Source organism: Equus asinus, chromosome 13 (genome assembly GCF_041296235.1).
Source record: "Equus asinus isolate D_3611 breed Donkey chromosome 13, EquAss-T2T_v2, whole genome shotgun sequence".
Classification (NCBI taxonomy): domain Eukaryota; kingdom Metazoa; phylum Chordata; class Mammalia; order Perissodactyla; family Equidae; genus Equus; species Equus asinus.
The window spans coordinates 19764209-19791946 of NC_091802.1; the positions used below are offsets into that span (position 1 = coordinate 19764209).

Below are 27738 nucleotides of genomic sequence, written 5' to 3' on the forward strand. Positions count from 1 at the left end.
TCGCCCAGCGCTGTCCCTGCGCGCGCGGCTGGTCGGCCCGCGGCAGCGCAGCGGGAAGCAGGGAGCGGGCAGCGGGCAGCGGGCAGCGGGCAGCGGGCGGGAGGGGGCCCCGGCAGGGCGGGGGCCGGAGCGAGGCCGGGCCGGGGCCGGAATGCCCCTGTTCTTCTCCGCGGTGTTGGCCTTGCTGCTGGTTGCGCTCAGCGCCCTCTTCCTAGGCCGGTGAGGGGATCCCGGCCGGGGCCGGGGGGAGGGGAGGGAGGGAGACTGAGGAGGGGGCGCGCGCGGGACAGAGGCGCGCGGGAGGGGGAGGGCGCTGCAGGGGGAGGTGCGCGGGCGGTGGCGGGGGAGGGGCCGAGGAGGGGGGCGCGCGCCGCGGGGAGGGGTCGAGCGGGGGCGTTCGGCTGGAGCGGGCGCAGCGGAACTGGGAGTCGGGGTGGGGCGCGGGGGGATTGAGGAAGTGGGCGAGGCCTGAGGAAATGCTGAGGCTGGGAGCTAAATAGGTGTGTATGAGGAGAGGGTCCGACTCGGTGGTGTCTCTTTCCCCTCCACGCGCCCCGGAGTGTCCCCTTCACCGAGCGCGAAGGGCACCTGCAGCCTCGCCCTGGGAAGCCGGAACAGGTCTGGCTGTCCAGCCGAGAGGCGTTGAGCTGGCTGGGTGTGACCCACAGTGCCTCTCGCGGACGCCGATCTCGAGCGAGGCGACAGAGAGCCTTTGGGGAATGTGTGATGGACATCTGACACGGCTGCCTGTACTTCGACTCCTGTTGGGGTCTCTTCTCTCTACCTTTGGGGTTCCCAAAGATTTGAGGTGGTGTTCAGTTTGATTTCATCTGAGTGTAGGGGACACTCCGGGGTTAGGGTCCTGATCGCTGTGGTGAATGTATGTGACAGAGTGGTGTTTTATGAGACAGAAGAGTTGCCCAGAAGATCCAGCTTCAGCACGTCACCTTTTGCAAGGCTTTCTAGGATCTGCAAGGGGCATGGGAAGCTATAATTGGGAGAGGATCCTTTGAACTTACAGGGATTTTTCTGCAGGTGGCTTGTGGTCCGGTTGGCCACCAAGTGGTGTCAGCGGAAGCTGCAGGCAGAGCTAAAGATTGGCTCCTTTTTTTGGATCCAGAATGTTAGTCTTAAGTTTCAGCAGCACCAGCAAACAGTGGTGAGTCCTGGGGAATTCCTTAGGTATGTGTGTGGGGTTGATCCAGCTGAATTTCAACTTTGGATTTCCTTTTTTTAAAATTCTGCGTGGCTTTCCTAGTTAACCCACCTCTTTGCCAAGATGATCTTAGATTAGTTTGGGAACACTGGGATTGATGCAAGTTGTTCAGTTAAAAATGCTTGCAGGGCTAGCCCGGTGGCATAGTGGTTAAGTTTGGTGGGCTCTGCTTCAGTGGCCTGGGGTCTGCGGGTTCGGATCCCAGGCATGGACCTACACACTGCTCCTCGAGTCATGCTGTGGTGGTGTCACACGTATGAAAAATAGAGAAAGGCTGGCACAGATGTTAGCTCAGCGACAATCTTCCTCAAGCAAAAAGAGGATTGGCAACAGATGTTAGCTCAAGGCCAATCTTCCTCCCGTCAAAAAAGCTTGTAAGGCACAGAGTGTCCAGGGCATGTAAGAAAGATACAGAAGTAAAGTACAGGACTAAGATAACAGGAAATAGAAGATCTTACTCTTCTAATTTAAGAGGGGAAACAGGGCAACATATTCATAAAAGAGAAATACTAAGTGACTAATGTCATCGTGAGGAGCAGGATATAGTGCTGGGGAGAGAAGCTGGTGGAAATGGAATGGAGAATATTTGGTGGAAGGGCTACAGCACTTTCTCCTTTTCTTAGAACCTTTTCTGGTTTGTCAAGCTGCTCAAGGCTTACCTAGCAGCTAGTATACAAAGCTTTCTCCCACACTGTTTTAGGAAATTGATAGCCTGTGGATTTCCAGCAAACTCCTTAGCCATGATCTGCCGTGAGTACCTTATATCCTCACTCTTCCCTTGGGGAGTATTTTGGGATTGGGGTTTGTAAAATGAGATTCTTCTACAGAGGCCTCACAGCCCAAGGAGGGAAGTGGGTTCTTGCTGATGTCTCCTGGTAGCCTGGAAGCTATTATCTTGTGAGACAGATATGGATAACTAGTATGAGACAATCCTCTATGATATTTGAGCTACATTTCTAGGGAGGATAGGAGAGTGAATGTGAGGGAGGGAATGATGCTGTTATGGAAGGGGTGGACCCGGTGGCAATAAGGTTTCTTTTCTGGGCAGGCACTATGTGGCATTGTGCTTTGGAGAAGTGCGTATTAGAACGGACCTACAGAAGGTTTCTGGCCTTTTTGCCCCATTCTCCCAGAGTGCTGGGGCGCATCAAAAGGAGCTGTCCTTTAGCCCATCGTTATTGAAGATCTTCTGCCAGGTGATACTACTCCCACTTTCCTGGACTGTACTAGGGATGGCTGGCTTTGGAGTCATGGGTGGATTTTTCTAATATTTTGGGGGTGTAATACTAAGAGCTCCCTCTTACTCTTTCTCCACTGGAAAGGAAGGGCTGTGCCTTGATGTTAATTATTGTTCATCTTTGCTTCTTCCTTCCAGCTATTCTCCATTCACGTAGACTCTATAAACATCATGGTTCTCAAGGTGGCTACTTCTGAGTCTTTGTGGCATATTCAGATCAGAGAAAGCAGCTTTCTTTTGGATAGTGATGGGAAAAGGTAAACACTGGGTAGAAGAGGGTCTAGTAGTCCCGTTCGTGCCTTATAGTTGTTTTAGGGTGGGTGGATGTCAGGGCCTTCCTATCAAGCTGTCAAGGTCTCATTCTGGGCAATTTGAGGGAAAGGTAAGATTAGGCACTACTGCTTGCCGTGTCCCTTCCGGCCAACAAAGCTTGATTGAAAGTAAATGGCGAGGAAAGGGGCCAAGTGCTCTTAATTTTTTCCTTTCCCAGGCTAAAATGTGAGGTGAGCCTAAGTCAGATCAACAGCAAAGTTCTAAAGAGTGGCCAGTTGGTGAGTATGCCATGGTCATTCAGATGTCTTGTTTCTTTCTGGGCATAAGATACGAAGGAGCTTAGGAGTTACATTGTAGATTCTGTGTCCTTATGGGGTTCCCTCAAGGTAGTTTTCCAGACCATTGCATTTTGACCCCAAACTCCCAAACTCCCTGCACACATTCACATCTTAGAGGCTTATTCTCCCTGCAGGAGGACACCTGCCTAGCAGAGCTCTCACTGGCCCTGAAGCTGTGTCTAGAGGTGGGCATCAACAGTTGGCAACTGAAGGCGGTCACTGTGGATGTGTGGACACTCCATGCTGAACTGCATGAGGGCCTCTTCCATAGTCAGCTGCTGCGCCAGGGCTCAAACCTGGCACCCAAGCCTATTCCCTGTTCAGGTAAAGCCCCAGTCAGTGAGCTTCCTGGTTGCCCTCTTCTTGGGTAGAAAAAAATAATAGTCTCAATGCTCATTTAGGTATGATTTGTTAATCACCATGGCCTTTGCCCCTGAGGATAGCTAGAGGAGATAGGGTATTTGCTTGTGGTAAGTGAAAGAAGTAACATTTAGTGGGTATTTATCATGAATTAGACTTGTACTATGTGTTTTATGTTTCCTCTCACTAAATTCTTGGCGTTTCACAAATGAGGAAACTGAAGCCTAGGAAGATGAGATAGGTATTTTGACTGAGGTCACATAGCTAGTTAGTAGTAAAAATGGAGTTTAAATTATTTGGCTCTAAACTCTATATTCTCTCCATTATACTGACCTGCTCCCCATACCATTTTTTAGACTCTGGGGAAGGAAGTACAGCAGGTACCTGGATCTCTGGGATATTTGCCTTATGGCCTAAAATTGGGCATTTGCTTAGCCTACTTTATGTGGGAGGATTTGGCCAAAGACGAGACAGCATTTTGGGATACTTGAGATTGTTGAGGATTGATGGCTCTTGTATTATTCATTCATGTTTTCAGAGGAGACAGAGAACTTGGCTGAGCCAACTCTCCCTGGCCTATACCTCCTTCAGCAGCTGCCAGACCAGGTCCAAGTGAAGATGGAGGTCACAAGTGTGGTGCTGTCCATGAATAGTCAAAAGAGGTGAGATCTCTCCTGTCACAGAAGGGCGGAGAGTGAGAGTTGGACCCATATGCTTGAGTCTCCATAACCAGCCTAGTAGCTGCACTGAGCTTGTCTGTGGAAAGAAAGGGAGTAAGAATAACATTCCATGTATTTCTGAGCCAATGTCTGTGTCTGGTCCAGGCACCTGAATTGGACGCTGAAGTTGCTGCATTTCCTGTACCACCGTGATGAGGATCAGCTGCCCCTTCGAAGCTTCACAGCAAATTCTGATATGGCACAGATGAGCACTGAACTCGTCCTGAAAGGTTCAAGGGGGGGTATACTGGTACTGAGAGACAATGGGATGACCAGACTCTTTTTCCCCATGCTCCACATGATCTTCTTAAGTTAATATCAGTGTACCTGGGGAGGGGGAGGAGGGAACATACTGAGAGAAGGTAGCCTCAACTCATGAGTGTTAGTGAGAGTCTGTTCATTTCCTTGCCTGCCTCTGACCCTCTCCTAGTTTTACCTTTTGCCCTCCCAGTGTTCTCCTCTGATCTGCCCTCTGCCCTTACAGATGGATTGTTGCTGTCTCAGAGCCGTCAGCGCATTGTCTGCCTCAACTCCCTCAAGGCCAGTGTGCAGGTATGATGACTGTGCTACCAAGAATCATTCCTTTCTCTGCTCTCTCCCTACATCGTTGCATTATGAGCTAATGAAATAAAACCCAAGCCCACAGTTCTGTTGTTCTCATTTCCAGGTGACCACCATTGACCTCTCAGCCTCCCTGGTTCTGAACACTTGTATTATTCATTACCGGCACCAGGAATTCTCTCACTGGCTGCACATGGTAGCACTGGAGACCCAAGCTTCTAGTTCATCTGTTTTTAAACAAAGGGAAAAAAGGTCAGTATAGTGTTTTTCAGCCACCATCTTATCAGGTAGATTCTCTAGGATTCTTTTGGTTTAAAGTGAGATCTTATGTTAAACATATATTTAATCTTCCTAAATCTCAGTTTCAGTAGCCTTGACTCAGTAGCACTCCTATTTTATATACCTTCTCCATTAGACTAGACTCTTTTGACAATATGATGATATCCTCTTTGTTTTTATGTCCTCACTGCCCAGCACAGTGCCTTATTATACAAAATAAATGTTTGTTGAACTGAACTTAAATGATAAACAATACCTTGTCTGCCTTAGATTATAAGGTGACAGGTCATATCAGCAGTGCCATATCTCTCTTTGTATAGGGCTTGCATTGTGTCACAGAGAACTTAAGGTTAACAGTTTGGAAGGATGCACCTTGTTGTATTGGGTTGAATCATATGATATGCTGATGTTCACCGTATTTGACCTATGAAATGGCAATTTCATATGGTTCAACCTAATATCTTTCTGGCATTCCTACAGATTACCATTGGGAGTTGCAGTGAACTGATGAGTTCAGTCTTTTATTTTCTAGTTGCATCCCATTCTAAGAATCACAGCAAGACTCACTCTGACTTTTGAGAGCTTCAAGAATCTATTTCGTTATAGGAAGCTGCAGTTCTTTCCTTATCAAACAGTGATATCTTGTCCCTATGTAGAACTTTCCCCCAAATCCTGGCTCCCATCATCTTTAGCACGTCCATCTCCAATGTCAACATTTCCATTCAGCTTGGAGATACACCGCCCTTTGCCTTGGGATTCAATTCCATCTGTCTAGGTAAGACTCGGGAATGGAAAAGGAACAAGAATCTGTCCATTAGTGGAGCTGGGCCCAATTGGTGGCTACAGTGCTCCATAGAACTCCTCTCTCTCACCTTCTTTGTTTAGATTACCAGCACCTGAGGCCACAAAGTATCCATCAGCGGGGCGTCCTAACTGTGGACCACCTCTGCTGGCGGGTGGGCAGTGACTCCCACATTCAGCGGGCACCCCACCCACCTAATATGCATGTTTGGGGTGAGGCGCTTGTCCTGGACTCCTTCACACTACAGGTAAGTGGGAACTTTGGTGAGCAGGGGCCCATGCAGTTTCTTCATCCTGCCATGCTTGAGAGCACTGAGCACCTTTTTGGCAGCAGGTGATACATCAGGGCGTTACAGAACTATGTGTCTGTGTGCTCCTAATGGGGTTCCTTTGCTTCTTTTCTAGGGTAGCTATAACCAGCCTCTGGGGCTGTCCAGCACCCAGTCAGATACCCTCTTTCTTGATTGTACCATCCGAGGGCTGCAGGTAGAAGCATCAGACACCTGTGCCAAGTGTCTCTCTCGGATCTTATTCTTGATGGGCCCACAATCTGGGAAGTCAGCTGTCTCTAGGGAGTCTTCTTTGGGGGAATCTGTGTCGTTACTGTGGAAGGTGGACTTGAAAGTGGAGGACATGAACTTGTTTACCCTTTCTGCCCTGGTTGGTAAGTGAGACGGGGAGTCTCTACTGAAGTGGGTACTTTGTAACCTAAGCTTGTTATGCTGGTTCAGTCAGCTCCTTCTCATTTAATGAAACTGATTATCTGAAAATTTTCCAAATTAGAGGCATGAGATGTTGGAAGGTCTTGCATAGCTATTTCTTAAGGGCTTATAAGAGGTAAGTATTAAGATGCGTAAAAAAAGACAGGTTGATGTCAGATCAAGAGAATGAGATGCATGTAGTTTTTAAAATTTCTTTCTGTGTTTAGTTCCAAAGAGTAACTGATACATCTCTGGGCAATTTTTAGGAGTTAGGGAACTTTTTTGGCCTTGCCAGATCTGGTAGGTTAAGAGGGGAAAGGAAAAATTTCCCTAAAACACGAGGAATGAACTTATGGAGGTGTGAGGAATAAAATAGAGTGAAGGAAATAAGAAAGGAGACTGAGGACTGAAGTTGCCATGTGAGAGCTGAAAACCAAGGCTGACATGGCTTCTGGATCTTAGGTGCTTCAGAGGTCCGACTGGACACACTGACTGTTCTGGGAAGTGCTGAAACCTCCACTGTGGGTATTCAGGGACTTGTGCTTGCACTGGTGAAGTCAGTCACAGAGAAGATGCAGCCCTGTTGCAAGGCTCCTGATATCCCCACTCCAGTGCTCAGCCTCTCCATGCTCTCCATCACCTATCACAGCAGCATCCGCTCTCTAGAGGTAATGCTTCTATCGGGAGGTAGAGTCAGACTGGTTTTTCCCTATGCTTAGAGCATTTCCCAGTCTTTTGAGTTGTGTTGTGAAACTCATCTGTGAGAAATATGATACCTGGTATTCTTTTTTTCCTGGCTTGTTCTGTGCATTTTTAACTTAGTTTTATTACGGAATTTAAAATATATACAAAACTAGAAAGAACATATGAACTTTCATGTATCCATACCCAGCCTCAATAATTACCAGTTTATGACCAACTTGTTTCAGTTGTATTCCCACCAATCACCCCTGCCTCTCACTCTGGGATTAATTTTTTTGATATGCTTTTTGGTGAGGAAGATTGGCCCTGAGCTAACATCTGTTGCCAGTCTTCCTCTTTTTTTCTTATTCTCCTCAAAGCCCCAGTACATTGTTGTATATCTAGTTGTAGGTCATTCTAGTTCTTCTATGTGGGATGCTGCCACAGCATGGCTTGATGAGCGGTCCTAGGTCTGCGCCCAGGATCTGAACTGTTGAACCCTGGGCTGCTGAAGCAAAGCGCGCGGGGCTGGCCCCTCTGGGATTATTTTAAAGCAGATACCAGACGTGTAATTTCAACTGTTAATGTTTCAGTGCATATCACTGAAAAATAAGGGGCTTGTTAAAGATCGTGATCTGATGTCATTTTGCTGAAGCACTCAGCTCATCAAAAGGCTAGAAGGGATCTGAAGATGGAGGCACTGGCAAGTTTTCAGAGGCTTTCCATCTCAGGGTAGCAAATGGACATGGGACCCTCTTAGGAGGAGAGTAGGATATCTTCCTGTTTGTTAGACTTCAACTTCCTTTGGAAGCTTAAGAGTTTCCTTTTCAGAGGCTGAAACTCAAATGAATTTTTCTGTCCTCGAATTTAAATTTTCCCTGTCTGCTTAGCTATTCGGAACTGACTTTGTTTTTCAAGCTGACAAACACTACTCCCTTCTCTTTTTTTTTATAACCAATTTAATTTTATTTCTTTATTTATATTTTTATTTCTTAATTTTTTTTTTGAGGAAGATTAGCCCTGAGCTAACTACTGCCAGTCCTCCTCCTTTTTTGCTGAGGAAGCCTGGCCCTGAGCCAACATCCATGCCCATCTTCCTCTACTCCACATGTGGGACGCCTACCACAGCATGGCATGCCAAGCAGTGCCATGTCTGCACCCTGGATCTGAACCAGCAAACCCTGGGCCACCGAGAAGCAGAACGTGCGAACTTAACTGCCGCGCCACCGGGCCGGCCCCTCTACTCCCTTCTTTGAGGCATACTTTCACATAAGTCAATTGCTGTATGGACTTGTGGTCAGAACTTTTTATACTTCTTAAGAATTAAGTCAAGGGGCCGGCCTGGTGGCACAGCAGTCAAGTTCGCATGCTCCACATCGGCGGCCTGGGGTTTGCTGGTTGGGATCCCGTGTGCAGACATAGCACCGCTTGGCAAGCCATGCTGTGGCAGGCGTCCCACATATAAAATAGAGGAAGATGGGCACGGATGTTAGCTAAGCCCCAGTCTTCCTCAGCAAAAAGAGGAGGACTGGCAGCCAATGTTAGCTCAGGGCTAATCTTCCTCAAAAAAAATAAAAGCAAAAAAGAGAATTAAGTCAAGATGCAATCAATGTGTGCAACATTTTCAAATTGATTGTTGCAGTGGTTATTATACAGAGTGTGGCTGCTATAGACAGAACTTATGAGCAGAAACAAAGCCAAATGGTTTATTGAGCACATGCTGTATACTTTGGAAGTATTATTGTAGATGCCAAATTAAAACATATGGCCTCTGCTCTCAATTCAGAATCCAGTTGAGGAAAACTTAAAAAGTGTAAGTGCTCTTAAGTGTAAGATAAGTAAGAACTGTTAGCTCAGCATATTGGTGCTGAGGGGAATAAGGAAAGGGGGCAATTAATATGGTTACTCAGGAAAGACTTCTGGGTGGAGACGGTTCTTGAGCCAGGTGTGCATGTATAAAAATCCCTGCCATCTCTCCTGTTCTGGGTTGTAGTAACTGATAGATCCTTTTCTCTTGTTTTTTAAAGGTTCAGTGTGGTACAGGGCTGACCTTACTCTGGAGCCCCCCAGATCACATGTACCTGTACCAGCACATCCTGGCCACCTTGCAGTGTCGAGACCTACTAAGAGCCACTCTGTTTCCCAAGACTGTTCCACCCCTTGCACTAGAGACTCCAGGGACCACTTCTGAGCCAGAAGGCCGTCTCCCTGAGCCATCTCCCCCAAAGCGGCTGCTGAACCTGGCACTAGAGGTGAGCACAGCCAAGCTGACAGCTTTTGTAGCTGAGGACAAGTTCATTACCTTGGCTGCTGAGAGTGTGTCTTTGAGCCGGCACGGGGGTTCACTGCAGGCTTACTGCCCAGAGCTGGCTGCTGGCTTTGATGGCAACAGTATCTTCAACTTCAAGGAGGTAGAGTTGCAGCTGTTACCTGAACTGGAGGAGATGATCCTCCATCGGAACCCCTTCCCTGTGCTGCAGACCCTCCGGAACCGTGTTTGGCTCCTCTCTCTGGGCTCACTGTCAGTGGAGTTCCCTTATCAGTATGATTTCTCTCGAACTCTGGATGAGGCTGTGGGAGTTCAGAAATGGCTGAAGGGGCTGCATCAAGGAACTCGTGCTCAGGCCTCTCCAAGCCTTGCCCCACTCCCACCTGATCTACTCTTGAAGGTTCAGCACTTCTCATGGGTTTTCCTGGATGACATTTTTGAGGTAAAACTTCGTGATAACTATGAACTGATGAAGGATGAAAGTAAGGAGAGTGCCAAAAGGCTGCAGCTGCTGGATGCCAAAGTGGCTGCCCTTCGGAAGCAACATGGGGAGTTACTGCCAGCCCGCAAAATTGAGGAGCTCTATGCCTCTCTGGAACACAAAAACATTGAAATCTACATCCAGCGCTCCCGTCGTCTCTATGGCAACACACCCATGCGCCGGGCACTGCTCACTTGGAGCCTGGTAGGACTAGAGCTGGTGGCTCTGGCAGATGCCTCTTTCCACGGGCCTGAACGTGTGGTAGAGCAGGTTCGAGAGCTTGATCCAGGGAGTCCTTTTCCTGCTGAGGGAGTAGATCTTGTCATTCACTGGTGTCGTATGCTTAAGTGCAGTGTCAAGACGTTTCTGGGTAAGTAGTACTTCCTTATTTGCAGGGCCTGGTGTTTGTCCTCAGAGATCCAGGGAGCTCTTGGAGTGATCACAGAGGAGCTTGGTTATATCGGGAAGTGTGGCTGTTTTTGGATGGGTAGAGTGGGATGGGTAGGCTCCTCTTCCCGTTTTTCTGTTCCTGAATTTCATACTGAAACTGCTTGGCTAATATAAAGGGACAGCTAACACAACTAACACTTGGATCTCAGTGTTAGTCCCCTCACCATCTGCTCAGTGTCTCCATGCCCCTTTTCAGCTTTGCTGCCAACTGCTCCTTCTTATTCTCTCACTGACTTTGTGAAACAGATGGGTAAAAATAGTGGCAGGGAGAAGAATGCCTGAGAGTGCTGAGATAGACCCTTGAATAGCCAGTGTGTATCCTCCCTATAATCACAGTTCGGATAAGAGACTATCCCCGGTACCTGTTTGAGATCCATGACTGGCGGCTGATGGGTAGACTTGTGGGCACCGAGCAGAGCGGTCAGCCTTGTTCCCGTCGGCGTCAAATCCTGCATTTGGGGCTTCCATGGGGTAACGTGGCAGTAGAGAGGAACATGCCCCCACTCAAGTTCTACCACGACTTCCACTGTGAGTAGAGGAGGGCAGTTGGTTTGGCTAAGACATGTTTGTGATGGCTGGGGTGGGAGATGAGCTGAGGCCCTTCTGGAGTGAAGGAAGAAGAGGGATGAAGTTGTGTAACAAGGTGTACCCTTTGCCTATCTACCCCAGCGGAAATCTTCCAGTACACAGTGGTGTGGGGCCCATGCTGGGATCCAGCCTGGACACTGATTGGCCAATCTGTGGACCTCTTGACCAAGCCCTCAGCTGACCCCAGCCCACCCTTGCCCTGGTGGGACAAGAGCCGTCTTCTGTTCCATGGGGACTGGCATATGGACATTGAACAGGCAAACCTGCACCAGCTGGCTACTGAGGTGAGGTGCCTAGAGGAGTTGTTTTCTTATTAGGGTGGTATGGCTGGGGCTTGTACAGCACATAGGGGAAGAAAGAAATGTACTGATTTGGAAGATGAGGGTGATACTCTTATCCATATCTCACCAAGTTCTTGTGGGTGGTTACAGGATCCATACAACACAACTGAAAATATGCACTGGGAGTGGAGCCACTTGTCTTTTCATTGGAAACCGGGTCAGTTTGTGTTCAAGGGTGACTTGGATGTCAACGTGAGAACAGCCTCTAAGTGAGTGGATTGATGGGTGGGACCTTAACAGGGTGAGGGACTCAGGGTGGAAGGAGAGGGGAAAAGCCGAGGGGCTGCAAGTAACCAGGGCACTGAGCCCTGGGGCTCTCTTGTGAGGCAGGTATGACGACTGCTGCTTCCTTCACCTGCCTGACCTCTGCATGACACTGGATCTGCAGTGGCTATGCCATGGGAACCCCTATGATCACCATGGTGTCACTCTGCGGGCCCCAGAATTCCTGCCTGAGGTGCCATTGGGCCAGCTCCATGACTCCTACCGGGCCTTCCGCTCTGAGAACCTCAATCTCTCCATCAAGATGGATCTGACTCAGCACAGCGGGAGTGAGGCTTGGGTTTGGGGCAAGGGGGAGGAAGGACTGGGAGGATGGGCTTAGACACTGAGGACTTCAGCTTGACCCTCTGGGGAAGGGATAGGGAAAGGGCAAAGGAAGACTTGGGTTAGACCTTTTTTTTGGAGAGGGTTAGTGAAAGCAAAGAGCTTGGATCTTTGAAAGGAGAGGGTGTTGGACCCCTCTCCTTTGAGTGTGAGGCTGAGTACTGTTTGGGTTTTTAAACCTCTAAAACCTGAAGCTAGGGAAGGATTTAGTTTCATCTCTATGTTTTAACTACAGGTAGGAAATGTTTATCCTTTCCTTTGCAGCAATATCCCAGCCCCGAATTCTGCTATATAGTAGTACCCTGCGCTGGATGCAAAACTTTTGGGCAACTTGGACTAGTGTCACAAGGCCTATCTGCAGGGGAAAGCTCTTCAATAACCTGAAACCCAGCAAGAAGAAACTTGGCCAGCACTACAAGCAGCTTTCCTATACTGCACTCTTTCCCCAGTTGCAGGTCAGGCTCTGATGACCCTGCTGACATCTTCAGTTCTGTTCCCCTTCCCTAGTTTTCTTGTCTTCTCTTATTAGGTCTCCATCTGTCTTTCTCATGCCATCCTTCATTCATTGTTATACTGTCTTGTTGCCAGGTGCATTATTGGGCCTCATTCGCCCAGCAACGGGGCATCCAGATTGAGTGCAGTCAGGGCCATGTCTTTACTCGGGGAACTCAGCGGCTTATACCTCAAGGTAAGGTCAGACTCCCTTCATTTCTCCTGGCCTATTCTTTGTCCTTTTCTCCTCAGTTCCTTTCCCTTCCTCTCTTTCTGTCCCATACTATTCTTCTGTACTGGTCTGCATGGACTCTGAATGCCTCCTTTTCTCAGCGGGCACAGTAATGCGGCGCCTCATCTCTGACTGGAGTGTGACCCAGATGGTTAGTGACTTAAGTCAGGTGACTGTTCACTTGATGGCCTCGCCCACTGAAGAGAATGCTGATCACTGCCTTGATCCTTTGGTAACAAAGACCCACCTACTGAGCCTGTCGTCCCTCACCTACCAACGGCACAGCAGTCGCATGGCTGAGGAGGTACTGCCTGACACAGTCTCTTTATTATCTCATTTCTATCAGTGGATGTCTTAGTTTGCTCATGCTACCATAACAAAATACCACAGACTGGGTGGCTTAAACAACAGAAATTTCTTTCTCACAGTTCTGGAGGCTGGGAAGTTTAAGATCAGGGTGCCAGCATTGTCAGGTTCTGGTGAGGGCTCTCTTCCTGGCTGGTAGATGGCGGCCTTTTCTCTGTGTCCTTACATGGTGGGAAAAGAGAGAGAGAGTAAGCTCTCTGGTGTCTCTTCTTAGGAGTACACTAATTCCCTCATGAGGGCCTCACCCTCTTGACCTCATCAAAACGTAATTACCTCGTTAAAGGCCCCATCTCCAAATACCATCACATTGTGGAATATGGCCTCAACATAGGAATTGGGGGGGACACAATTCAGTCCATAGTAGTAGGTTTCAGGCTAAGTTCCTGGTAACATTCCTAATTATATTCCAAGCATGTATGTCATTAGTTTATGATGCACTCACTTGTATCAGCATTCCTCTTTTTCAAAATTTCTTTTCTTTCTTTCTAAAGATAGTCTCTTGCCCTTCAGGAAATAGAGTAAAACTTTTTTCCTAGAACCTTATTTGGTGTTTTTTTCCCCCAATTAAGGAAGTTATTTTAAGTTGTAATTCTGAGTCATTTAAAATACAGTGGGTATAGTCAGAGTGTAATCAAATGCACACACTAAGACCACTTAGTTTTTCCTTCTCCAGCGTTTTCTTGTCTCCCCCAGAACAGGTTTCTTATTCAATAGGCTTGTTTTCTTCTCTCTGCATTTATGGCCCAGGAGGAATGGTGGGAATTTCCATGCTGCCCTGAGGTTCTTTTCCTGTTTCCTAGGAGCTCTCTACTCGGGTCGGGGATCCTGCCTTTCACACACACCAGCTGCACTTGGTAGATTTACGGGCTTCCTGGACGACCACCAATCGAGACATTGCCTTTGGTTTATATGATGGCTACAAAAAGGCAGCTGTACTCAAACGTAATCTCTCTACTGAGGCCCTGAAGGGGTTAAAGATTGATCCCCAGATGCCAGCCAAAAAGCCAAAGCAGAGTATCCTGACCAGTGCCCCAGCCCCACCTCCTGTCAGCACTCCCAGCTTTAGTGGACAGCCTGATAAGGGGTCATCAGGAGGTAAGCTGGAATGAGATGAGATTCCATAGGGTTAGGTTTAGAATATCGACGTGGGCTTTGACAGGAGTTTGAGAAGGACTAAATCATGGCTAGCTCCATGTAGGTATAGGGATGAAACCATGATTTTCCCATAGTAGACCACTTAAGTCTTACATAGCAATGCTATGGGGCCTTAAAGGTTCTGGTCCTGTGACCAGAGGGAGGATTAAGGAGTGATTGAGCCAAAACAGGATGCATAAGGAAAAGAAGCAAAGGATTAGAGATTGTTTTGTATTTTGTTGAATTAATTTGTTCAGTGAACAAATATTTATTGAGTACTTAATAGGCACAAAGCACTGTGCTGGGTAAAGTGAGGGATATAGAATGCATGACATTCTACTTGGCTCAACAAGTTTATCATCTCTGGATAAGCTGAGATTAGTTCATTCATTCACTCAATCATTCATTCACAGATTCATTTTAGCTTTATTGAGGGTTTATAATGTACCAGAAATGACCCTAGACATTAGGGATACGAAGATGAGGGTAAACTCAGAAACCAGTAGATAAACATGTAAATTATTATTTCATTATGAAAATGCTTTGTAAGAATGTTCAAGACAGAAGTATTTAAATCATCGTAAGAAGTCTAGAAAGGCCTCACAGAGAAGATGATAACTGAGATGCGATGGGTAAGGAAAGAGGAGAGGGCATTTTAGGGAGAGAGAATAACAAGTATGGAGGACTGCAAGTTCATGGTGAGTTTAAGAACAAGGTGAAAAGTGATAAATGCCACAAGAGAGAAATTAAAGAATATAGGAGTTGTTCTTGACTGGAGTGAAGGAGGGAGTGTCATCAGGGAAGGTTTTATTGAAGAAGTAGCCTTTGAGCTGAACCTTGAAGGCTTAGTATGGTTTGAACATGTGGAAATAGGGAGGGAGGGGCATTCAAGGCACAGGGAATATCCTGAATAGGAATGGAGTTGGTAAAGCTCAAGTATGTTCAAAGGAGAGTGAACAGTCTGTTTTGTTTGGCATAGAGAGTAGCTAAAGGAGAGGAGTAAGAGAAGATGCTAGAAAGAAAAGCTGGAGGTAGATCATCAAAGGCCTTATAATACAAGGCTAAGGAGTTTTCGGTCCTTATTCAGTAGACAGTGGTGATCTACTGAAGGTTTTGGAAGAGGAGTGTGTCATCATTAGCATTTTACTCAGAGGAAGATAAATCTGGCAGTGGTGCAGAGGAGTACTGGAGAGGAAGAAACTGGAGGTGGGAAGACAAATTAGGAAACTATTATGGTTTCTCAACAAGAGGCAATGAGGGCTTGAACTAGGTAGAGGCAGTGGGAATGGAGATGAGGGGATGGAGAGAAATGTTATTGTGCATATAAGAGGTTTGGCAGCTGATTGGAAGGAGTTAAAACAGGAAGAAAGTGATAATGACTGAGGCTTTGAGGCTGGTGACTGGCATGATGGTAACAATAATATCAGAAATAGGAGGGCCAGAGGCTAAACAGGTTTAGGGAGGTATAGGGTTGTTGATTTGGACATACTGAGTTTGTAGTGCAAGTAGTACATCTAGGTAATGTCTAACAAACAGCTGGAAATGAGGGTCTAAAAGCTTAGGGCTAGAGTTAGAGACTTGGGAGTTTCAGCATAGAGCTAAGAGTTAATGCCAAGGAGATAATAGTTGCTTACTGTGTGGTAGGTACTCTTTGAAATACTTTTATATATTATTCCATTAAATTTTCTCAACAACCTCATGAGTAGTTTCTGTTATTTTACAGACAAGGAAACTGAGACACAGAGAGGTTAAAGCAAGCTGCTGAAGGTCACAGTCAAGTAACTGGCAGACATAGGATCTTGAACACAGGCAGGCTAGTCTAATTCTGGAGACCATGCTTTAACCATAACTCTGTTAGACAAACTCATTAGAAGAAAGAGTAAGAAAGAGAAGGGATAGACCTTAGGAGATACTTCTAAAACCTGGGAGAAGGAAAAGGATCTAGAGGCATAATGAAAGGAAGCAGGAGAGCTAGGAGAATGCAGTAGCAAGGGAGTGGTTTCCTGTGGAAAGGAGTGATCAAAAAGAGTGGCTAAAATAATATGAAATGAAAATAAAAGGAACAAAATGAGTAAAAAAGATCCTAGAGCATTCCAGAGGTGACTTGCCTAAGAGAAAATAAATGCTACTACTTATGCAGCATTTCTAAGTTTCTCTTGGGGATCTGTTACTTTATTAAAATTGAGGGGGAAATGAAATGAAACCTTACTTTGCCCTCAGGGGTCAAGGGGTAGGGTAGGGTGGGTTGGAGTTGCAGGTTGAGGAGAATACATTGTAGCCCTAACCTAGCCAGAGAAATTGAAGGAAGATTAGTTTGGCCCCAGATGTGTTCTCTGTTTGTTTAAGACTGAGACTTCTCCTCACTTCCTGTTTCTCTTGCCAGGTGCCTACATGTTGCAGAAGCTGATTGAAGAGACAGATAGGTTTGTAGTGTTCACGGAAGAGGAGTCAGGTGTGAGTGACCAGTTGTGTGGTATTGCTGCTTGCCAGACGGATGATATATATAACCGAAACTGCCTTATTGAGTTGGTCAACTGCCAGGTACCTTCTCTTTACCAGAGCACCCCAACTTTGGGCTAGATCATAATCATATGTGTTCACTTTCCCCCACCTCTAAATGAGAATGGGTAGATAGAGCTCCAAAAAATTATTCCTTCCAGCAGGTAGCAAGGATAAACACTTACATGTCTAAAAGCCAGTAGGGTTCACCTCAGTAAACCAGAATTAGACCCAGCTGCAATCATTGGTACAATCCTCTCACTAACTTTCCTATCTTCCATGGTGGCCCTGGTGCTGTGACTCTGCTTCTGTCTCTGACATAGATGGTTCTTCGTGGAGCGGAGACAGAAGGCTGTGTCATTGTGTCAGCTGCCAAAGCCCAGCTGCTGCAGTGCCAACACCATCCAGCCTGGTATGGTGACACATTGAAGCAAAAGACATCCTGGACTTGCCTATTGGATGGCATGCAGTACTTTGCCACCACTGAAAGCAGCCCCACCGAGCAGGATGGCCGACAGCTCTGGTTAGAGGTTAGTCAGTAGAGGTGGGAAGGCCTAGTATATCCCAAGTTTTCCATAGTTGGCCCCTTCCACCAGAATGCCTGCAAGATTCTTGACAGTACCTGTTGCTACCAGCTTAGTAGAATAATGAGATTGGTAACATCTTGAATGTAGGAATTGTAGGCAGTCCCTGGTCTGTGTCTGTGAGCACATAATATATATATATTTTAATCTCATGTTATACTATTTCATTGCAAGGAAAATTCTCATTTCCCAGCACTAGAATAAAATGGGTTGGAACTTTTGCTTTTGAAAAGATTGCTGACCCCCATTAATAAGATCACGCTTATCAGCAGGCAGCCTGAAAACAGGCAGTAAATAGGCTGAGAATTTTATTTTATTTTAATTTTTTAAAGATTGGCCCTGAGTTAACATCTGTTGCTAATCTTTTTTTTTCTTCTTCTTCTTCCCTCCAAAGGCCCCCAGTACATAGATGTATATTCTGGTCGTAGCCCCTTCTAGTTGAGCTATGTGGGACGCCGCCTCAGCATGGCTTGATGAGCGGTGCTAGGTCCACGCCCAGGATCCAAACCAGTGAAACCCTGGGCTGCTGAAGCAGAGTGCGCAAACTTAACCACTCGGCCATGGCACCGACCCCTGAGAATTTTAGATAGGCTCTCTATCTGCCCTTTCTCTGATCTCTCTTATGAAGATGACTGATTGGTAGTTTCAGCAAGGCAGTAAGGTTGCATAGTAAGACTGCTTGTCTGGGAGTCATGTTATGTGAGTTCTAATGCCAGCTTTGCCACTATAGTAGCCATGAGCCCTTGGGCAAGTCACCTTTAGTTGTAAGATGGAGTTAATTCTTCACCCTCACAAGAGTGTTGAAAGGATCAAATGAGAATGTACTTTGAAAAATATAAAGTTTCATTCAGATGGAAAGTAGTCATCATTTTTAAAAATCAGTATGTCTGGGGAGGTCTAAGTATGTGTCAAGATAATGTTTTTGTTACTGAGACTGTGAACAGTTGGCAGGGACTAGGCTGTAAATATTCTTTTCAGCTTCTTGGTAAAACTGAATTTGCACTGTAATTTCTAGGATATAATATCATCAAAATTATTGGGAGATCTAATGGTTATAAGATATACCTAGCCAATATTTTGTATTGTCATTACTTATTTAACAGGTGTTAAGTGTCCACATTGTGCTGGGCATGGTACACCCAAATGAGTTACTGGATCCAGCTACATCTGATAAGGACCAGTGTGATAACTTCATTTGCCATTCTACTCAAGGGGGATGAAGCTAATCCCTCTCCCCTTCTCCCTGGCTGGTGCTTTTTATTCCAACAAATTTAGGGCTCAATCCAGGAAACCTGAAGTGTAATTATATAAGATGTCAAGCCAAATACAGGTCAGGTTATTGGTAATATCATAGGTCATGCTGATATATTAGAGCTGTGGTTCAGGTAAGCAGTGCCCTTTACCAGTAGTCTCAGGAGGTAGGCAGAGAAAGTGTTAACTACTCATGTAGAGGTGGGCCGGATATGATATGCAGAATCTCCCTATCTGGCATTTTCTGGGACTCTGCTTCTTTTAGGCATGGCTGCTTTTGAAAGTGAACTCTTCTTTTTCTCAGGCTGTGATATTAGTATTAGGGTGGAATGTCCTTGGCTTAGGTGGGAGGGACTTTGATCTTGCCTTTCCTATATGAATTTTTTTGTGACTTGGCAGATCTGCTTATGGTTTTCCATATTACTCATTCTATTATTCGCTTTGACTTCAGTTTGGCAGAGAGAGTCCCTTTCCTCTATGGCAGCAGCATCAGAGTGGTTGTCTGTCTGAAGACAGAAAACAGCAAGAACACAAACACATGAATACCAAAGTGGGTGGGAAAGTCACTGGTTTTGATGAAATTTTTGCCCATGACATGATTTGATTTTTTTTCTAATTTTTTGTATTGTGGTAAAATACAGATAACATAAAATTTATCATCTTAGCCATTTTTAAGTGTATAGTTCATTGGTATTAAATACATTCATAATGTTACGTAGCCATTACCACCATCCATCTCCATAACTCTTTTCATCTTGTAAAACTGAAACTCTATACCCATTAAACAATAACTCCCCACCCCCTTTGCCCCCCAGTATCTGGCAGCCACCATTCTACTTTCTCTATGTAATTCTGACTGCTCTAAAGTACCTCATGTAAGTAGAATCATACAATATATATATATATTTTTGTGACTGGTTTATTTCACTTAGTATAATGTCCTCAGGATTCATCCATGTTGTAGCATGTGTCAGAATTTCCTTCCTTTTTAAGGCTGAATAATATTACATCATATGTATATACCACATATTGCTTATCCATTCATCCATTGATGGACACTTGGGTTTCTTCCACATTTTAGCTATTGTAAATAGTGCTGTTATGAATATGGATGTCAAATATTTCTTCTAGACCCTGCTTTCACTTATTTGGGTGTATACCCAGAAGTGGAATTGCTGGATCATATAATCTCTCTCTCTTTTTTTTTGGTGAGGAAGATTGGCCCTGAGCTAACATCCATTGCTGATCTTCCTCTTTTTTTTTTTCCCCTCCCCAAAGCCCCAGTACATAGTTGTATATCCTAGTTGTAGATCATTCCAGTTCCTCTATGTGGGATGCTGCCACAGCATGGCTTGTTGAGTGGTGCATAGCTCTGTGCCCAGGATCCAAACCAGTGATCCCCAGGCCACTGAAGCAGAGCATGCAAACTTAACCACTTGGCCATGGGGCCAGCCCCTACTTTTAATTTTTTGGGGAACTGCCATACTGTTTTCCCCAGTGACTGTACCATTTTACATTCTCACCAATGGTGCACAAGGGTTCCAATTCTTGTACATCCTTGCCAACACTTATTTCCTATTTTTTTTGACAGTAGCCATCCTAATGGGTGTGAGGTGGGGACATGATTTGATTTTAACTTAAGTTATTATTCTGGCCTGAGGTCTGCAAGCCTGGCAAATGTGCATGCAAGTCAGTTGGGTTTGGAGAATTTGGGTGGTTTGGGCCAGGAGTGAGAGACACATATGTCCTCTACTGTGGGAGATCCTGCAAGCTATTCCAGGCACTGGAAATCTAGACAGTAAGTCAAACTAATTGCATCATGGAGACCTGTGACCCAGTTGGCCAGGGAAAGCTACTGATCCCCTAGGAGATAAAGGTGCCTATATCTCTGTCTGCAGGTGAAGAATATTGAGGAGCACCGGCAGCGTAGTCTGGACTCTGTGCAGGAGCTGATGGAGAGCGGGCAGGCAGTGGGAGGCATGGTTACCACTACCACAGGTCAGCTCTCCCATCTTCCCCTCATATGTTTAGGAGCAGATGTGTATCCCAAAGGGGCCTCATTTCCTTACCTACCCTTAAGATCAGTATATGCTGGAGTAAGACCATTTTTTGTTAGGCTAGGTTGAAAGCAAGTGTCTGGAGTTTCCTAGACATCACATGAAGCTGGGAGGCTCTCACAATACCTCTATTGAGAATCTTTTTCTTATTTTTTCCCCACCTCTTCCCAGATTGGAACCAGCCAGCTGAGGCTCAGCAAGCCCAGCAAGTCCAGCGAATCATTTCACGTTGCAACTGCCGAATGTACTATATTAGTTACAGCCATGACATTGATCCTGAGCTGGCAACTCAGATTAAGCCACCTGAGGTTCATGAGAACCAGGAAAAGGAAGATCTCCTAAAGAAGCAGGAAGGTATTCAGGGCTTGAAAAGCTTTTAGGAGGGGACTAGGGAACTTATGAAAGTAGTTATTTCCTTAGTGGTTTTGAGGCAGTAGTGTAATTAAGATCCCCACTGTGCATTGGGCATTAACATTACACTTTGCTCTACATTTTATAAGTTCTGCTATGAGAGAATAATCTGTACTCTTGGAGGGAACTGGGATGAAGGGGTATTGTTTGATGTTGAAATGAGCAAACATGTTTATACCTATGAGCATCTCTCACCGAGCCCTTTCTATGGGGTTAACTAACAGGAGTGGTTCCAATATGGGTTAGGAGATGGGATAGATATTTAGAGAGAAACTTGAGCCTCTTATTTAGTTGCAAACAATTACCTAGGGGCTGTGGATACCTTCACCCTCATCCATCATGAGCTAGAAATCTCCACCAACCCGGCTCAGTATGCCATGATCCTGGACATCGTCAACAACTTGCTGCTCCACGTAGAACCCAAGCGAAAGGTGAAGATGGGCCTTTATGGAATGCCAGTTAGCCTCACAGGAACCTCCAGACTTTGTGCTTTATTTGGGTCCAGTAAGAAAAGCCATGCTTAAAACTGAAAAAAGGCCTTGTGGTTAGTATATCCTCTCGTTAGTCATCAGCGGCAGTTGAAATTTCTCTTGTCTAGGAAAGGTCTGAGTGTCCCTGAGACTGTAGAACTTGTTTACTAGATTATTTTTCTTGGTCACTTCTCTCCCCAGCCACTTAAATACCTTTAAAAACAGTAACTACTCCCCACTTCCACTTCTCTGCCTATCCTATGGGACTGGCTTATTGTCAAATATACATTGCCAGATCTTCCGCATTGGCCTACCCCTTAATCTTGCTACTAACAGTGACAGATAAAGGTGACTTTTCCAGAACAGATCCCCATTTCTTGTTCCTTTCTCTATTTCACTTTGTTACAAGACTTGTCTACTAAAAATTTTTGTTCATTTCCTTTTCCATTCCTTTAGGAGCATAGTGAGAAGAAGCAGCGGGTCAGGTTCCAGCTTGAGATCTCTAGCAATCCTGAGGAGCAGCGTAGCAGCATATTACATCTGCAGGAGGCTGTGCGGCAGCACGTGGCCCAGATACGGCAGCTGGAAAAGCAGATGTATTCTATCATGAAGGTAGTCACCTGGGTAGTCTGAGGATAGGGAGGTCTCCTAGGATGAGGGAGATCTCTTAAGTTTCTCCTGTCCTGGCTCCCTAGTCTTTGCAGGATGACAGCAAGAATGAGAACCTGCTTGACCTGAACCAAAAGCTTCAGTTGCAGCTAAACCAGGAGAAGGCCAACCTACAGTTGGAAAGTGAAGAGCTTAATATCCTCATCAGGTGCCACAGCGTTCTTTCCCTGCCCTTTTCAAGTGCCCTAGCTGGAGTTGATTTCTCTTCCTTGCCTGTTTACTGATGGTCTTTAGGTCTAGTGTGCATTATCAAAGGCTGATATAGTAGATTCAGGCACCTCTTCTGGAATGAGTCGTCTTGGACTTAGCCAAGAGGTTGAGAACAGGAGAGCCCTTCTTTTGGATCCTCAATAGAGTACCTCCTGGGAAAGGAGGAAAACAGGTAGTTGGGAAAGATCACTTTAGTGGCCTTGATACTGTGCATCTGAACTGAAAATATCTTGATCAGTAAGGAACACAATTGCAGATACTATCATAGGGGTTATTAGTGGAAAGAGATTACTTTATTAAGAAGCTGTAGAACTAAAAGATGGAATTTTTGCTCCCATGGCCCAGGGTGTGAGGAGCAATGAATCCAGGAACAAAATTTAGGGACTACCTGTTCCAGAATAGGTCCATCTCTGGGTTTACCTCCTGCATCATTCTTGAGCATTCTGCCCCACCCACAGCCTGAATGCTATTGCCCTTAATGGCTTTGGCCTTCCTGTCCATTTATAGGTGTTTTAAGGATTTCCAATTGCAGCAGGCCAACAAGATGGAGCTGCGAAAGCAGCAAGAAGATGTGAGTGTGGTCCGTCGTACCGAGTTCTACTTTGCTCAAGCACGATGGTGCCTGACAGAGGAAGATGGACAGCTTGGAATTGCTGAACTGGAGCTGCAGCGGTTCCTCTACAGCAAGGTATCGGGTATATAGTCACACAAAGGCAGCTGTATTGAGAGGCATTGACCTATCTCAGGAGTCTGACTCACAAAAAGAGAGAAACAAAAAGGGGCTAATTATTATATGATTATTAATCATGGTATTAAAGTTATTAATGATGAAAGAAACATGAGTAGAGTTCCCTTAGACACATCTGCCTGTAATATTAAATAATAAGATATAGATTGATCAAATGCTTCCTCATTGAATAAGATTTTCCCTAGAAATGTGGCACAGAGGGAAGTATTCTTCCAAGTCCAACTTGGAATAGAACCATTAATTCTATACTGGCATTCAGCTTTCTTGCAGTTAGCTGTGGCATGGAGGAGAGGACATTATTCTTTATCCCCCCAGGGATGTTTTGGAAAATAATGAAGCCATTTCTGAATGTCACAGTGACTGGGAAGTACTACTGGCATTTAGTGCCCTGGCTAGTAGCACCCATGCGAAACACTGGATTAGAGGGTGCATTGACTGTATGAGACTGAAAGACATATCAAAGGTTGGGATTAGGCATATGGAGAACCTGACAACAAACAGGATATGTAGCAATTCTCTAGCAAACTCCTGAGAAAGGCTTATTATAGTGGATTGGGTGTGGGGGGAATCTGTCTTTATAGGTGAATAAGTCTGATGACACAGCAGAACATCTTCTCGAGTTGGGCTGGTTCACTATGAACAACCTTCTCCCCAATGCTGTCTATAAGGCAAGTCTTATTTCCCCATTCCTAGACCATTCATATGCTTCTTAGCACAGGGCATTTGTAATGGTCCTTCCACATAAACGTAGTATGGGAAACAGTGTGGTGATGAGATGGTGAAAGCTTGCCCAGCTTAACAAGATCATTGCTCCTTCTCTCAGTGCACAGAGGATTTGTGGGTTGATTTATCACTCTATCCTACAGGTAGTCCTGCGGCCCCAGAGCTCCTGCCAGTCTGGGCGACAGCTAGCTCTCCGCCTCTTCAGCAAAGTCCGGCCCCCTGTTGGGGGTATCTCTGTTAAGGAGCACTTTGAGGTTAGTAAACACTCCTCTGGGGACAGCAACAAAGGGCAGTCAAAAGCTATCTGTGTGTTATATTATGCTATGTTAGGGCTAGGTAAACTGAGGGATGATGTCTGAGCTTAATTGCTTCTTCAGCCTTTTTCCTCTTTAGGTAAATGTGGTGCCTCTCACCATCCAGCTGACACACCAGTTCTTCCATAGAATAATGGGCTTTTTCTTTCCTGGCCGAAGTGTGGAAGATGATGAGGTTGGTGATGAAGAAGATAAGTCCAAACTGGTGACTACTGGTGAGAACTTTTATGGTGGACCTCCAGAAGACTGGGGTAGCAGCCCCAGAGACAGCAGAAGCTTCAGAAAGAGGACAAGAGCTGGTGTGCTTGCTTTTTCATAGGAATACCAGTGGTGAAGCCTCGACAGCTGATTCCAACAGATGATGCAGCACCACTGGGCCCTGGGAAGGGTGTGGCACAGGGCTTGAATCGGAGTTCTGGGGTCAGAAGGTCATTTCGCAAAGCACCAGAGGTACCAGACATGCCCCTGATGATAAAAAATGGGAGCGTCCTGGGGTACTCTGTTTGGCTTGGCTGGATTTCTTCTGTTTCCTTTGAGTCTGCTCCAGGGGTGAAAGGAGGTAGAGATGTTTGGGGTCCTAAGTTTCTTCTGATTGTTTCAGGGGCTCATAACTCCTTTGCTGCCTTTCCTAGCACCCTGTTGATGATATTGACAAGATGAAAGAGCGAGCTGCCATGAACAACTCCTTCATCTACATAAAGATTCCACAGGTTCCACTGTGTGTCAGCTACAAGGTATGCTTCTCCTCAGCACTTTATAGGACAGGGTGGGAAGGGAGATAAGATCATCAGAGATTAAAGACAGGGAGACAGTCCAGCTTCTGAGGCTAGTCTAAGGATGATAAATCTGCTGTTCCCTCTGCTCCCTTCAGGAGTCGGTACCATTAGCAGACTGAGGTAAGGGGAAATCAGTATCTGTAGGGTGCTGCTGCAGGAAGGTACTAGACTTGGACTAAAAATGGCAGCTGATTTATTTTTCCCCTTTTCTTTTCTCTCCACTCCCCCTCCTTCTCTTGCAGGGTGAGAAGAACAGTGTGGACTGGGGTGACCTTAACCTGGTGCTGCCCTGTCTGGAGTACCACAACAACACATGGACATGGCTAGACTTTGCAATGGCTGTCAAGAGGGACAGCCGCAGAGCCCTGGTTGCCCAGGTATCCCGGCAGAGTTCATGGCTGTTTGGTTAGCAGGAGCTGGCAAGCAGATCCTCTGCTCAGGAGCATTTCATTGTAGGATATATTAACAAGCAGCCTTGGGAAGGGGCAGGTGAATGAAATTTGAGCAACTTCTATCTCTGCCCTCTCCATGACTTTGCTCAGATGATTAAACTGAATGTTTACTGAGTGTTTCACATGTGTTAACTACTGTTGATTTTTAGGGAACTGAGGGCTGACAACCTCAGGTTTAGAATGGGTTCTAATTAGACTGTAAGCTTCTTGAAAGCAGAGGTTGTTTTAGAATATGAGCTGCCGCATTGTACCTTCATGTGAGTTTAATAAATCTTTATTGACTTGGTTCACTGTGATTTATTCTGCCTGTCCCACTAATGTTTACCTTCCCTTTTACTCCTTTCTAATCTGTCAGGTAATCAAAGAGAAGCTAAGGCTGAAGCCCGCAACAGGGTCTGAGGTCCGGGGAAAGCTAGAAACTAAATCAGACCTCAACATGCAACAGCAGGAAGAGGAGGAGAAAGCCCGGCTCCTCATCGGTTTAAGTGTGGGCAACAAGAACCCTGGCAAGAAGTCCATCTTTGGCAGGCGCAAGTGATCCAGCAATCCAAGAGTGGCTGCAGTACAGGATCTGACTCTGGCTCAGGCCTCAGGGACTTGTTGGGTGGGAAGCACTTCCCTTCATCCATCAGGATTTGTGGGGGTCAGGAGCCCCAGGGTACTGTGGAGAGAGGCATTGCTCTTTAGCAGTTGGTCTGTTCCCTACAGAGCATGGTGGATAATAATAGAGTTCTACCTCGCACTGATCAGCAGGCCCAGGGCCAGAGAGCCATCAAGAGAGCAAGACCCAGGGAGTGGGCCCAGGGCTAGGATCTGGTTCCCTTGGGGTCAACTGAAAGGATGGGGGGACAGTTCTGATCAAGTGTGATAAATTTTTATAAATACACATATATATAAATATATATATATATATTTCTAAGTGTAACTGCTCTCCCTCTGTGCCAGAAAGTTGAGGGGAGGGGCTGATCTTCTGTCCCACATTCCACTGCCTTGTATGAAAAAGGTATTAGTGTTCTGGGGGGAATCAGCCCCTCCCCAATCTGTGCCAAGCTCACTTGGGAAGATGGCAATAGGAGCCAGGGCTGGCCATGGGTCCCCTTGGGGTATGCTCTGGAGAATGGTAAGAAGATGATTTAAAGAGAAAAAATATATTTTAAATTTGGTGCTGTTTCCCCCCCCCCAATTGTGTTGAGTGCATGGATTCAACTTGTCTGTGTCCTTCCATCCCCATCAACCATTGATACACATCATCTAGCTGCCACTTTAATGAGGGTGGCCTCTGAAGCCGCCTGCCTGAAGCCATATCACAGATAACTTCCCAGCTCTGGTGTGACACTGGTCCCATGCTGATAGGTCTTCACACATTTTAGTTCTGGCTACAAGCCTATTCTTAACCAGGGGTATAGGATTTGGGGATAAGAGTGAGGTTTGGCTGTATCACTTGCATCTCTAGTCATAAACAGCAGAGAGGCACGGCTCACGTGTAATGCAGCATCAGGGGGAGGAATTGCTTATGTAACTGGGACAGCAGATTTAGTGGAAGGAGAGAGGAGGCAGAGGCTGGGGATGGGAGCAGTAAGCTGTCGGCAGGGGCAACACACCGGGGTGGCTGCTCCTCATAAGGTAGGCTGTGGGGCTCTGGCTGTTTAGGTGAGGTAAATGGGTTTGAGGGCTGGAAAGTGACTGGTGAGGAGCATGTTAGTGATGCCTACTGTGGGGCTGGTGCAGGGAGGCTGTACTCTGAAAGTATCCCAGACCCGTACTGAGAGAGACAGGCTGAATCTTTGATGCCTCGTGGGGAAAATGTCCAAGGTTCCTAGAGGATTTGAATTGTGTCCAGGAAATCTAGGCCTTGGCCCAAAGCAAGGGTAGTAGCAATTTTGCCTGGTGCTCAAAAATGTATCCCTATGGTTGAGAGTTGAGGGAGTGCCTGCATAGGGCAGAACCTGTAATGCCTCAAGGGCAGAAGTTTTAGTGGCTCCCTTGGTTCTCAGCAGGGTCACAACATTCGGGGTGCCTGGGTTCAAGGCTGGAAGAGCCTCTGGTCAGGTGTGGGGGCCAGCAGGTCAGGTCTGGAAGAGCTATGGGGACTACGGGGGCATCAGTGCCTGCACCAGGAGCCCGTGGAGCCAGCCCCACGGCTAGTAGAGAAGCCTCTGTCTGAGTGGCCAGTGCCTCAGTTCATCAACCTCTTTCTACCGGAGTTTCCCCTTAGGCCCCTTAGGGGGCATCAGCAGCTGAAGGTAGGTCAATGGAATCCCTGGAAGGGGTCTCAGTCTTGGGGAGAATTCTAGAAACAACCAGAGTCTCAACTTCCCTGTTCTGCATTTTTCTGTACAGATTTTAGGCCTTGTGGCTAAAGGGTCCTTCGGAACTGTCCTCAAGGTACTAGATTGTGGCCAGAAAGCAGTATTTGCAGTGAAGGTAGGGACCTAGGTACTCTTCCACA

General features: G+C 46.2%; 2 protein-coding genes and 1 long non-coding RNA gene across 8 annotated transcripts in view; 2 read left to right on the forward strand and 1 right to left on the reverse strand.

Moving 5' to 3' along the window:
- BLTP2 (bridge-like lipid transfer protein family member 2) lies at positions 1 to 26210 on the forward strand. Of its 4 annotated transcripts, none has more exons than XM_044746067.2 (39): positions 3 to 219; positions 1036 to 1159; positions 1917 to 1966; positions 2265 to 2412; positions 2592 to 2710; positions 2944 to 3004; positions 3199 to 3388; positions 3963 to 4086; positions 4249 to 4373; positions 4628 to 4695; positions 4811 to 4956; positions 5640 to 5758; positions 5869 to 6032; positions 6190 to 6448; positions 6948 to 7153; positions 9194 to 10286; positions 10703 to 10894; positions 11036 to 11238; positions 11386 to 11504; positions 11626 to 11846; positions 12166 to 12356; positions 12490 to 12589; positions 12727 to 12929; positions 13792 to 14086; positions 16509 to 16666; positions 16948 to 17154; positions 20358 to 20457; positions 20688 to 20870; positions 21237 to 21358; positions 21854 to 22009; positions 22093 to 22214; positions 22784 to 22964; positions 23606 to 23692; positions 23891 to 24001; positions 24141 to 24276; positions 24381 to 24511; positions 24694 to 24795; positions 25080 to 25214; positions 25645 to 26210. In XM_044746067.2, exons 1-39 carry the CDS (start codon positions 152 to 154, stop codon positions 25825 to 25827), a joined length of 6702 nt encoding a protein of 2233 aa, XP_044602002.1. In that variant the 5' UTR covers positions 3 to 151; the 3' UTR covers positions 25828 to 26210. The 4 variants fall into 4 exon arrangements, 3 of the variants coding, with proteins under 3 accessions (XP_070338800.1, XP_044602002.1, XP_070338799.1); XM_070482698.1 differs by having other exon boundaries at positions 4 to 219; positions 23606 to 23696; positions 23895 to 24001; XR_011493691.1 differs by lacking the exon at positions 25645 to 26210 and having other exon boundaries at positions 2 to 219; positions 23606 to 23696; positions 23895 to 24001; positions 24125 to 24276; positions 25080 to 25575.
- Positions 12921 to 27738, reverse strand: part of LOC123276437 (uncharacterized) — a 24022-nt gene continuing 9204 nt past the window's right edge. Inside the window, exon 4 of the long non-coding RNA XR_006512894.2 lies at positions 12921 to 13152. This is a non-coding gene — a long non-coding RNA (uncharacterized lncRNA). The remainder of the gene's footprint in view (positions 13153 to 27738) is intronic.
- RSKR (ribosomal protein S6 kinase related) overlaps positions 26717 to 27738 on the forward strand; it is a 5228-nt gene continuing 4206 nt past the window's right edge. For 2 of the 3 annotated variants that reach the window (XM_070482708.1, XM_070482709.1), the window contains exons 1-3: positions 26723 to 26912; positions 27284 to 27532; positions 27630 to 27713. In XM_070482708.1, coding sequence (XP_070338809.1) covers positions 26856 to 26912; positions 27284 to 27532; positions 27630 to 27713 — 390 coding nt within the window. In that variant the 5' untranslated portion in view covers positions 26723 to 26855. Of the gene's footprint in view, positions 26913 to 27283; positions 27533 to 27629; positions 27714 to 27738 lie in introns of all 3 variants that reach the window. The other variant, XM_014862087.3, reaches the window with a different exon arrangement.